Source organism: Balaenoptera ricei, chromosome 11 (assembly GCF_028023285.1).
Source record: "Balaenoptera ricei isolate mBalRic1 chromosome 11, mBalRic1.hap2, whole genome shotgun sequence".
NCBI lineage: Eukaryota > Metazoa > Chordata > Mammalia > Artiodactyla > Balaenopteridae > Balaenoptera > Balaenoptera ricei.
In genome coordinates this window covers 38383912-38396500 of record NC_082649.1, presented here as the reverse complement: position 1 = coordinate 38396500, position 12589 = coordinate 38383912, and the positions used below count along the sequence as shown (strand labels likewise).

The 12589-nt window shown below is 51.6% G+C and overlaps 1 protein-coding gene across 1 annotated transcript; it reads left to right on the top strand.

Moving 5' to 3' along the window:
• The first annotated feature begins 3756 nt into the window (after positions 1-3756).
• CDKN1A (cyclin dependent kinase inhibitor 1A) lies at positions 3757-11780 on the top strand. The gene is made up of 3 exons (XM_059938806.1): positions 3757-3848; positions 8299-8754; positions 10268-11780. The coding sequence occupies exons 2-3, from the start codon at positions 8310-8312 to the stop codon at positions 10315-10317; spliced, it is 495 nt and encodes a 164-aa protein (XP_059794789.1). The 5' UTR covers positions 3757-3848; positions 8299-8309; the 3' UTR covers positions 10318-11780.
• The last annotated feature ends 809 nt before the right edge of the window (positions 11781-12589 follow it).

The following is a 12589-nucleotide window of genomic DNA, read 5'->3' as shown; positions in this document are numbered from 1 at the left end:
TGTAGGAGAGCACATAGAAAAATGGAAGAGCATTACTGTCTTGGTCACATGTGATAAAACTATTGAAAACAAAGGAAAGTTCAATGTAAAATAGTGTACACTGCAAGATAGTGTTTATTTTGGGGTAGGGGAGGAAGGGTCAGCATAGGAGAGGAAATCATAGGAAGGTGTCAATGATTTGTAATGTTCTAATTCTTGGGTTGAGCAGTGAGTGTTAATTATATTATTTTTTAATGAATAAATGAGTAAATAGATGAATGAATAAATAAAAGAGAGGGCTGAGAAGCAGTGGCACTGAAGCCTAACCTCAGAGTGCAGGCCAAAAATGGCTCTTCCATAAATATTCACTGAGATTAGGCTGAGGCTGCTAGGCCTTGAAGGTACAAAGATGAATAAAATATGGGCTCATCCTCTCTAGGTTCCCATCTCAGAGGATGCAGTAGGCACATGAACCAGGCAAGCCAGTAAAGCACAGTGGAGTATATTGCTTACCAGGGGCTCTGGGAGCCAGAAGAAGCCCGGAGAAAGCCTTGCCTCAAGGGGTCATATATGTCAGGTTATGAAGGATCAGTAGGAGTTCAATGGGTGGAGAAAGGAGTGGAGGTGGGGCATATTGGTCAGGAACACTCATTCCAAGAAGAGGGAACAATATGTGCAAAGGCACAGAGAGCCCTTCACTCCTCAGGTGGCCTGTGTTCACAACATTCCCTCACCACCCTCTAGTACCTAAATGATATGATCAACGCATTCACACTGTGCTGTGCCACCCAGAACCCTCTGCAGGATTCAGGCACTCATTTGACCCACTGATTTCTATGTGCCAGTCACTATGCTAAGCATTTTGCCTATATGATCTTATTTTATGAAGAACAGAACTTAATACTATAGAAATGAATTTCTAATGGTGAAATTTCAGGCTTAGACAAGGTGAAATTGCTAGCTCAGGGAAGCTGGAAGTATTTGGCACAAATTCTGTCACAAATTCCTCTACCTCACTGTATGGTCAATCCTGATCTTTGTACTGGCTGGGTAAAACCCCCAGAAGGTCGGGGGGTGGAGTTGGGGGAGCTCCCAATCTCATTCTTCCTTTTAAAAAAAGCAAGTGGGACTTCTGCTCAATAATATAATAATGTCTCTGTTCTGCCTCTTCTCTGGGGGTCTCACTTCTTGGGATCCTGTGTGGAGGTGAATTCCACTGAAAGCTGACTGCCCCTGTTAGGGACTCCCCAGGTCTTTTCTGAGAAAACAGTGACATTGTTCCCAGCACTTCCCCCTGCTTCCTGGGCAGCTCCTGTGGCCACCATTGAGCCTTCCTCACATCCTCCTTCTTCAGGGTAGGGCTTCTACCTTTCCTTTCCGTCATCACGTCCCTCCTGGATGGGGACTGACCTGGATCCTCTGCTCTCTCAGGCTGAGTCTCCCTACATCCCTAAGCTGCCTGCTTCCTTGGGAGCAGGCCCGGGCAGCAGGCTGTGGTCCTGACTAGCATTCAGGCCCTCAGGAACATGTCCTAACATGTTGAGCCCTGGCATAGAAGAAGCTGGTGGCTGTTTTGTCCTTGGGGCTGCCTGCTGTCAGAGAAGAGGGGGGTGGTAGGAGACAGGAGACCCCCAGAGACCCTAGGGAGACCATGGTCTGAGTTCCTCTGAACAGAATATGTGATTTGCAGCAGATTCCTTGGGACTGGCCTGGGATCGTGTGTGTGTGTGTGTGTGTGTGTGTGTGTGTGTGTGTTTTGGGAGTTAGATCTTGCGTGTGGCTTCTAACAACCTGCTTCTTTGCTTCTTCAGGGCAGAAGTCCTCCTTTAAGAGCATACCTGGCTACACATTCAAGTGTATGGTTGGAAACTTTTTTTTTTAAGTGCTGAACAGTACTAGACACTCAGTAGGCGCTTAATAAATATTTGTTGAATTCTGTTGTGGTGGTGGTGGTGAGCTAGAAGTTATAAAAAAAAAAATTCACTTCCCAACAAAAACAACAAAAAGAATTATTTCATTGTGAAGCTCAGGACCACAAAACTTTAAATAATTCAATACAAGCCTTCATTAAATTTTTTTCCCAAAGTAAACAGACAGACAATGTCAAGTCTATTTGAAATGTCTGAAGGCCAAGGGGATTCGAGGCAGTAGGAGGATATGCCCATCTTCTGCTGGACATTTGACAACCCAGCCTTTGGGTGGTGTGGGTACGGGTGTGTTGGAGGTGGGGAGGGTGGAACTGGGGGAGGAGGGGGCTGGTCCTGGGGTCTTGGCCTTTTTGAGGCCCTTCTGAAGTCCTGGCCTGATTCCAAAATTAGGTAGGCAAGGGGGTCTGGTAATGTGCCCTCCCACCCCTACCCAGGCTCCTGTCCCAGCAGTAGAGGAGAAGGAGGCCTGTCTTCCCTGAGGTCAGCTGCATTAGAGGAAATAGACTGGGCATGTCTGGGCAGAGATTTCCAGACACTGAACAGCCCTAGATGTCAGTAATTGTAGCTGTTCCAAGCCTGGATTCTATTTCTTAGATTTCTGTTCAGATTAACACTCTGTTCTCTGCAATTTTTTAAAAGGAGAAACTGCAAATGTTTTAGGTGAAGGAAGGAAGCAAAGGTGGGGTGCAAGTGGGGCTAGGGGTGTGGAGCAGCGGGGCACCTCACTTGCTTTTGTATCTGTCAGAAGCACCGGTGGACGTTTCCAGAATTGTCTTTCATCAGTATACTGCCTCGAAATGAGGGGTGCAGGGCATTTCCCTCATTCTAGAGCCACTGAAACAGAGAAGGCAACAAGCAGAGAGCTCTGGATGAGAGGCAAAAGGCCTATGTTCCAACCATCGCCATTTATTTGCTGTGTTATGAGTCAGGCCACTGAACTCTGAGCCTCGGTTTCCCAGCAGCGTAATGTGGGCTGTGTGGGGACTACCCAGGAGCTAACTCACCCACCAAATCTTTCTCCCCTTCCTAGCCATCAAATCTGCTTCAATCACAGAGCTTTCTTCTGCTGAGGTGAGAGGGAGGTGGGTGTAGGGAGTGAGGAGGAGAGGGTGGGAAAGTTAGTTCAGTGTCCCATTTCCCCTGGAGACCAGGTTGGCCCTTTCTTAGCAGTGTACCCAGTTCTCTCTTCCCTGGAGCATTTGACAAATAACTTCTCATCCCTTTAGTTCTGTGGGCCTCTGTTTCCTTATCTGTGAAATAAAGGGAATTGAATCCTTTCTGGCCTCCAAGAATGCTTCGTTGGGGTCTCTGGGTGCCTCAGGTAATGGGCAGAGGTGGTGTAGTGAGGGATCCATGGGAATAGAGGTGGTGTAGTGGGGCTTTTCTGGGAATTGCAAAGTGAGGTTTTTTGTTTTTTTAAAAAAAATTATTTAAGGATTTTTATTTATTAATGACACTCCTCATGGTCTATTCAGCTGCTTTGGATAAACCCTTGCCCAGAGTCAGTTGGTGGTGGGCCAGAGAGGGGGCTCCTCGGTCCTGTCCTAACAATGTCGACCCCTCCGGGGGGGCGGCAACTCACTCCCCACCTGTAAAAAACAGATTTGGGGCTCAGTTCGTGGGGAAATGTGTCATGTGTACAAACCCAGGCGCGGGTAGTGGGGAGGAGGGAAGCGCCCTCCTGCAGTACGCGAGGTTGGCCGCAGAGGTTTCCAGAGCGCTGTTGCGAGCGCAGGGAAGCGGCAGTTGTCCCCCCCGAGGCCGGTCCCCGGCGCGCCGTGGGCGGAGCGGCCGGTCCCGCCTCCAGCCCTTTTATACGGGGAGCGCAGGCGGCGCCAGCTTAGGTGTGAGCAGCTGCCCGAGTCGGTAGCTGGGTGACCAGGAGCTGGGCGACCAGGAGCTGGGCGCGGATCCACTGAGACAGCGAGACCCTCAGAGGAGGTGAGGGAGCCAGGGCAGGCAAGAGCGAATCCCGGGCTGCGGCTCTGAGCTGAGCCGAGCGTGTCCGCGTGTGTGTCCGCGCACCTCCGTGGGTGTATGTCCGCAGCGGCGTGTGTGTACTGTGTTCACAGGTGAATGGCGTGCGTGGGTGCGTGCTTGGGGCTCGGTTTTGCGCACACCGTAGTCTATATGTGCGCGTGGGACAGGGGCCGGGATGTGTCGGAGATTCCGGGAGGGGAGAGGGAGCACTAATACCAGAGATCTCCGCCACGCTCCCTCCGCTTGAAGCTCAGCTGGGGCGAGGGACGGCGTGGACCGGGCGGAGGGTGAGCCCGGGGTCCCAGGCTTGGTGCGCTCGCGGCGTGGGGATGAAGCGCTGTCCGCGGAGGGGTCCGGGAGGGGTGGGGAAAGCCGAGCCGAGCAGGTTCATCTGGGATCCGCTCCCGGGAGGCTCTCGGATCCAATCGGTGCCATCCCGGCCCAGAACCGAGGTCTGGGTCCCCAACGCTGCCGTGTCCGCCAATAGGCTGGGCGCTGAGGTCAGAGCGGGCTGTGTCTCCGGCCTTTGGGAACGTGTCGGGACACGTCCCTTAAGGGCTAGCGAGGAGGTGACTCACGGTGACAAGAAGACCCCAGGGAACGGGGCCGGGTGAGGTCAGAACCCCGCCAGTGCTGGGAGACGGCGGCTCCCCCAGGAGTCCCCTTCCCTGCCTCTCCACGGTCTCTGTCCCCCCGTCAGCACAGTGACCTATTTGGCTGGCACAGAGTGTTCCCAGGAAAGCCGGGACACCGGGAGGTCCAGGACCGGGTGTCCGGTCCCCGCCCCGCGGCGCGCCCTCGAGGACCCGGAGCCGCGGCCCGGCGCTGAGTGGGCTTGCGCCAGCCAGTCAGTTAGGGAAGCGCAGAAACTGGACCTACCTCTCTCCCACCGCTGCCGGGAGAACCCCGGCCCAGCCTGCCCTTGGGTCGGACGGACGGATTCAGGGGCGGGGGCCGAGCCCTGCTCTGCGGGGCGGCGGGGCACACAGTCCCCGCCAAGGGAGGAAGGGGGTGAGGGGTCGTGTCTTTGAGGGATGGGGCTTCGGGGTGCGACGCCGCTCCGGATCTCCGTCGCCTGCATTCGGGGGCTCCGGGCGCCCCCAACCTAGTCCAGAATTCCCTCTCCGAGGGCGACACGGCTGAGCAGGAGGGCGAGTCGCCCTTCGGGCGCCGCCGCCCAGCGCGGACCACGGTGCGTCCGCCTTGTCTACCTTGTCAGGGGCCCCCGGGGGACACGCGCCTTCCCCGTGGGGACAAGAATCTTGGAACTGGTTTGGTAATTTAGGGCGCCCAGGCAGCTCCCTCCTTCCTTCCCTTCCTCCACGTTGCGTTTCGGAGAGGACTTAAGAGCGGTTTTGTTTTCGTTGCTCCCGTCTATTTTTATTTTCCAGGGATCTGACTCATCCCCTGCTTTGGGCGTGGAGATAAGGTGGAGGGACCAGATCTCGGCGCGCTTGTGCTTGCGGTGTGTGTGTGTGCGCGCGCGCGCGTGTGTCACAAGAGGCGGCGCGAGAGCGCGCGGTTTCCCAACAGTGGCGGGGGTTTTGGAAGCCTAGCTGGCTCAGCGTGACGTGTTCGCGGCTCCCGATCCCCCTCCCCACCCGGGGGTGACGTGCAGCCGGAGTGGAAGCGAAGTTTTGGCGGGCTGGGAGCTCTGTGCAGGAAACTGACTCATCACAACTCCCTGCCGCTGTCCCAGGCTCTGCCCACGCACCTCCCACCCCGCGCGTGATTTCCTGTAGGCCAGCGCCCCCTTTTGGCCCCAGCGCTAATAGCAAACACGCCTTCCCGCGGAAGGAGGCTTCAGCCGCCTTTGCTTCCCGCCGCTATTCCAGTGCTGATCTGAGGTCGCTCCCCCGCCTCTTAAAAGGAGTACCCTGTTGGTTCAGCAGTGTTTATTGAGAGCTTACCATTTATTTGGGTATGAAAATATGGTTGAAGTCTAAGGCACGAAGGCCAACAAAGGAAGCTATTCTCAGTTACTTGTTTGTAAAACAAGGGTTTGTGTTTGTTTTCTCTGAGGTGGGAGTTATAATAATGGGCATGAGAGCAGATTTTGGTGGGGAGCCTATGAGAGCCGAAAGGGAAGGGGTGGCAGAAGTAGAGATGGTCCCTGCCTGGATTCTGGTCCCATCTTCAGCTCCTAGAAACTAGGGAATATCCAGCTCCCTGATAAAGCCCTAGGTGGGCTTCTCCATGTACCAATGAAGCACTGAGATACATAGTGTCTATGCAGGACATTCTGTGTGTCCCCTCTTGGCTGGCACCCCAAGCATGTCCATCTGGAGAACTGTCAAACACTTGAATTTAATTGGTCTGGGGAAGGAGGGGCCTGTCAGTCTACATTTTGAAAAAGCTCAAGTGTCTCTGATGGGTCTCTCTGGTTAAGAAACCTCAAAATTAGAGAGGGAGTAGGGTTCAACACCAGAGCACAGAACCCAGGGCATTCAGGCCTGGGTTCAAATCCTGGCTGTGCCACTTGTGAGCTGTGTGACATTGGGAAAGTTACTTAACTTCTCTGAGCCTTGGTTACCTCTTCGGTAAAAGAGCTAATGTACCCACTTTTTCAGAAAATTAATATTTGTAAACTTCTTAGAACAGGCCTTGGCACATAAAATATATAAATAAATCTCAATCCTTGCCCTGAAGAGAGCGAGCAAAGGTTATTTGTGGGCTTTGCCCACTGCACTATGTAACCCCTCTCTATGTGGCAGTGGCCCTTGATCCTTTTAACTGTGTGGTTTTGGGGCAAGTCTCATAACTCCTGCCCTTTTAACTTGATCTGAGGTCACCTAGTGCCTCCCTTCCCCTATCAGCTGAGACGTCGTGTTGTGAGCTCCACTCACTGTGAGAGGTGGAGTGGGGAGGGGTAGGTGTGGTGTGGGTTCAGGGCTTCCTGTCCTAGAAGGTCACTCAGCAGAGCTTTCACCCTCAGAGCCTGCAAAGCAGGACTTGTCCCCGGAAGACCCAGTCCCTGTCAAGGTCGTGCAGGAGCTCATCCTGGAGTCAGGCCAGAGCAGGGCAGGTAGGTGCCAGCACTCCCTCATGGGCAAACTCATCCTTAGTTTTCCCTCTCCGGAAGTGGGAGGAGAGGAACCAGGTAGACCGGTGCCTTTAATTTTCTTTGCCTGAAAAATGGGTTCCTTGGATGCAGGCAAAATGGGGCAGGGGCTTCCAGGTTGTCTAGACTTCAGGTCACCTGATGTGCCTGGCAGGATGTGGCTCAGCCTGGGAGAAGTCATCTCCCTGCCCTGCCCTGCCTAGCTCCTCCTCACCCCCAGGCTGCCTGCATGATGACATCCTTGGGAAAGGCCCTCAGCGCACAACACCTGTCAGCTGCTGTCTGAAGGAGGCAGTGGCCCAGGTGGAGTGATGAGGAGGAGCTCAGGCAGAACTAAAGGCAGAGAGAAATAATAATAATATTTTCCAAGCGCTTCCATATACTAGGTACTGCTCTAAGCACGTTATCTACATTAACTCAGTTAATCCTCACATATGTCCTCTGAGACATTCACTATTGCTGTCTCCATTTTATAGATGAGGAAAATAGAGCCCAGAGAAGTTAAGCCACTTGTCCAGGTTCACCCAGCAGAGCCTGGATTCCAACCCAGGTGGCCTGGTTCCAGAGCCCTCACTTTTAACCACCAAGATACAGCCTCCCCACTCTGTTCCATCTGCCTTGCCTGGAGGGACCCACTGATCAACTGCTTGAGCGTGCTTCTACAGCCCTGCTCTTTAGACTTGCATGCAGTCCCATTTTACAGATGAGGAAATTGAGGCCTAGAGACATTAAGTGACTTTTTAAAAGTTGAGATAGTAAGTGGCAGAGCTAGGAGTAGAACCCAGGTGTTTTTTACCCCGAAGTCCAGGGTAGTTTTAAGTAGCTGAGCAGGATTACTCCACATGAGCATCTAGATGGAGGGTTTCAGGAGGCTCGAGGAGCTGTCCATTTATTTGGGAATTGACCTCCTGGCCAGGTCTGGGGTTAGGAAACTGCTGGACTCTGGCCATTCACACATGCTTGGGGCATTCACACCCATGAGGGACACCTCAGGGGGGAAAACAAATTGATTTTACCTGATAATACCTGGTGGTAAACAGGACCCTGATCCCTGCTATTGCAATAAACCTGCCTTTGTTGACATACATAAACTTGCCCTTCAGCTGCCCACTTCCCCAGTGACCTTGGGGTGCCAGGCTGGCTGAGCTCTGCCCCAGCCCTGTGTGTGTTGCTGGGGGGTTGGGAGAGCCTGTGGGAGGGAAGTGGGGGAAAATCAGCCGGAAGGGACCAGAGTGATCCTCTCACCTCACGTTCTAGTAAGAAGACCTCGCCTGAGGTTACAGAGTGAAGCACGGCCGGGTAAGGGAGGGTCCGATTTCTCCGGTGACCAGGGTCTTACTTGTGTTCCAGCTGCAGGCACCATGTCAGAGCCATGCAGGGATGCCTGTCAGATCCCGCGCAGCAGCAAGGCGTGCCGCCGCCTCTTTGGCCCGGTGGACAGCGAGCAGCTGCGCCGGGACTGCGACGCCCTGATGGCCAGCTGCGTGCAGGAGGCCCGAGAGCGATGGAACTTCGACTTTGTCACCGAGACACCACTGGAGGGTGACTTCGCCTGGGAGCGCATGAGGGGCCTTGGCCTGCCCAAGCTCTACCTGCCTGCAGGGCCCCGGGGGACCCGGGACGACCTGGGAGGGGGCAAGTGGCCGAGCACCTCATCTGCCCTGCTGCAGGGGACATCTCAGGAGGACCACGTGGACCTGTCGCTGTCCTGCACCCTCGTGCCTCGCTCCCCTGAGCGGCTTGAGGGGTCCCCGGGAGGGCCGGGCACCTCCCAGGGACGAAAACGGCGACAGACCAGCATGACAGGTGAGGACAAGTGCAGAGAAGGATACTGCAAGGGATCAAGACTCCCAGAATTCATGGTGCAAGGGCTGAACTATCTGGCCCAGCTTCCTCATACCTCAGAGGGGGAAACAGGCCCAGAGAGGGGAAGTGACCTGCCTGAGGTCACACAGCTAGCCTGCTGCCAAGACCAACCAGCTAACATTTATTTGGAACGTTGATTATATGCCAGGCCCTTTGCTAAGTTTCTAGATTTCTTTCAGTCCTTATAGCAATCCTATACCATAAGACATTCTTGCCATCCTTCTGTAGGCAAAGAAACAAGGCTCAGAGAGGTAGAATGATTTGCCTAAGGTCCCGCAATGAATTTGCAGTGGAGAGAAAGCTAATGAGAATTTCCTGGCTGTCCTATTCAAACTTAACTCCCCTTCCCCATCACACATACACACCTCCAACCCCCCTTCCCTGCCTATTTTTCTCTTTTTGGCACTTTTTAAACTATCAACAGCTACTTCCTTATCTTGATATTGTCCATCTCCCCAACTAGGATATTATCTTCACAAGAAAGGAATCTGTATCTCTGTTGTTCATTGCTGAATCCTCAGCACCTAGGATGGTGTCTGACACATAGCAGGTGCTTGAGGAAAACTGAATGAATGATGCTTACATTTGAATACTAAGTATGCCAGGCCTTCGACCAAAGTCTTTTTATTTTTTTTATTTTTTACTTTAAAATTTTATTATTATTACTGTTTTTTTTTTGGCTGCACCATGCACGGCTTGCAGGATCTTAGTTCACTGACCAGGGATTGGACCTGGGACCTTGGAAGTGAAAGCATGGAGTCCTAACCACTGGACCGCCAGGGAATTCCCCATCAACCAAAGTCTTTTAGAGAGCATTTCATTTAATCCTCAGAGCACCATACCAGTGTTATCCTCATTTTATAGGTGAGGAAACTGAGGTTTGGAGAGATGCAGCCAAGAATCCCACAGCTAATTTGCAGCTGGGTCGGAACTAACAATAATGATAATGATGATAATAATAATAGCTAACTTTATATGGCCCAGGCATCATGCAGAACACTTTTCATGGATTATCTAATGGAATCCCCAGAGCAGTGCTATCCGATAGAACTCTGTAAAGATGCAAATGTCCAGTGCCGCTGGCCACATATGGCCGCCAAGTACTTGACATCTGGCTAGTGTGAACGAGGAATTGAATTTTTCATTTTGTTTAATGTTAGTTAATTTAAATAACCACATAGGATTAGTGGCTACTGTATAGGGCAGCTTGGCTTAAAGCCGGCCCATGGGCGTAGGTCCTATTATTAATCACATCTGTGATGCGTGGTGGGATGCTCTGGAAATGCTCCTCTGGGAGATGGGCCAGAAGTTGCCAGAGTTCTTCCCTGTACTTGACAGTGTGTCCCTCTGGCCCTGGGGAGGGGTTCTGGCCCCTCTGCAGTTTGCGTTGGATGGGTGGTTCTGCTGTGCCCTCTTCCTCCTGGCCTGGCTGACTTCTGTTCTCTCTCCTCAGATTTCTATCACTCTAAACGCCGGCTGATCAGCTCCAAGAGGAAGCCCTAACCCAGCCGCTGGAAGCTAGGTCCTCCTGGAAACAAGGGGGCCACTGCAGGCCTCTTCTACATCTTTTGCCTGATTCCTTCAGTTTGTGTGTCTTAATTATTATTTGTGTTTTAATTTAAACTCCTCCTCATGTATATACCCTGCTTGCCCCCTCCCTCCCCATACCCCCAGCCTCTGGCATTAGAATTATTTAAAAAAAAATTAGATAGCAGAAAAATAGGCTTATTAGAGTGCTAGGTATTTTTATTATGTGAACTATTATTTAAGCCCTCCTCATCCTTTGCTGTCCATTTCCTCTCTCCCTGAGGTACGGTGAGGCTGGCACAACCCTCACCCGCTGGCTGGTACTCTCTGGAGGTACCTGGCCCCTCCCCTCACCGTCTGATGGGTGTTACAAAATTCTGCCCCTTTCCCGCATTCTCAGACCTGAATTCCTTGTAATTTGAGAAGTAAACAGCACTTTGAAGGGGACCCAACAGAGTGGGGGGCATCATCGAAACTTTGAGGTCCCCTCACTCCCCTCTAAGGTTGGGCAGGGTGACCTTGAAGTGGGCACAGCCTGGAACAAGGCTGGGGATTTGATACCCTCGTGGCCCTTGATAACCCCCTCGGTCCCGTGAAGGCGTGGGGAAGGTCGGGTCCCGTAGCAGACCACCCCACCTCCCCTCCACCCGCAGGGGAGCCGGCCTCAGTGTTTGGCTTCACCTTCCCCTGCACTTTTCTAGGAGCCCCAGAGGCCCCTCTTTCCCAGCTGGGCTCTCAGTCCCTCTCTGCTCCTCTCCCTTCCTCCATGTCCTTTCCCTTTTGTACCTTCTCAGCCCTGGGTGGCAGCTCCGGGGTGCCTGTCCCCCCAACTCAGTGGACTGGAAGGGGAAGGGGCATGCTAGAAGTAGGGTTCCCCAGTTCTACCTCAGGCAGCTCAAGCAGTGACCACCCCCTCCTCTTAGCTCTTGGGATGGTGGTCCTGGATGGTCAGACAGGCCTCCTTGAATGGGGACCTCTCTATGTGAGGGGGTATGTGGGTGAGGAGCAGGAGGGAGATTGTGATGCCAGCCCCTGGAACTCATCCAAGGACGTTTTCCATTTGCCCCACCCCTCCCCCATTTCATTGCACTTTGAATAGCAACTGAACAAGGAGTTAGGTGTTTTATGATGGCGGGAGTAGAGGCTATGGATAGGGCACACTAAGTGGGTGGATATGGGCCCGGGGAGCTGTGAGTTGTTGTCTTTCCTGGCACTGAACCACTTGGTGGCTCTGACCCCAGACACCTTCCAGCTCCTGTAACATCCTGGCCTGGACTGTTTTCTCCTGGCTCCCATATGTCCTGGTTCTTCTGTCTCCACCTAGACTGTAAACCTCTCAAGGGCAGGGAATAAGTCCTGTACTGCCCTGTGTCCTTCAAAGCCCTTCCCACAGTGCTGGGTATACAATAGGTGCTCAATAAATATTTCTGGTGACTTCACTTGTAATATTACTGTTGTCGTCAATATACCTTGTTATTTATAAGAACAAGTAGGTGGAGGTTTTTTGGATTGTTTTTATAATTAAAAAAATTAAGCACTTAAATTTTAAAAATGCAGAAAGCTTAGCAAATAGAAAGACCAAGACTATAAAACAAAAAGCAGACAACAATAACAAAACAAAATAATAAATCATCACACCTCTGCAGATTGCCACTGTCAATATTTTGGTTTCTTGTGTGTGTGGTTTTTTTAGTAAAGAATATATTGTTACTCATCAGGGAAATGCAAATTAAAACCACAATAAGATACACACCTACCAGAATGACTAAGATGAAAAAGACTGACAATGCCAAATGTTGGCAAGGATATGGAGCAACTGGAACTCTTATACCTTCTGATGGAAGTATAAACTATTTTAACTACTTTGGAAAACTCTTTGGCAATATCTCCTAAAGATGCCTCCCCTCATGCCTGCCCCATGACCAGGAATTCTATTCTTAGGTTTGTTCTCAAGAGAAATGAGTACACATTTCTGCCAAAAGACATGTTCATAGCAGCATTATTCATAACAGAGCCAAACCAGAAACAACCTAAATGTCCATAACATAAGAAAAGATACATAAATTGTGGTATCTGTATATAGTGGAATACTCTATGACATTAAAAAGAACAAAGTATTCCTACATGCATCTTCTGATTACCTATTCATAGTTAACAACCCTAAGACTTAGTAGCTTAAAACAATAATGATCTATTTGCTCTGGATTGTGCAATTTGGCCAAGAACTACTTTTCAAATGCTGAATAAT

Coding starts and splice junctions, on each gene's coding strand:
- CDKN1A (XM_059938806.1), top strand. CDS start 8,310: ATGTCAGAGCCATGCAGGGATGCCTGTCAGATCCCGCGCAGCAGCAAG. Junction 8,755..10,267: donor GCGACAGACCAGCATGACAG/GTGAGGACAAGT, acceptor CTCTCTCCTCAG/ATTTCTATCACTCTAAACGC.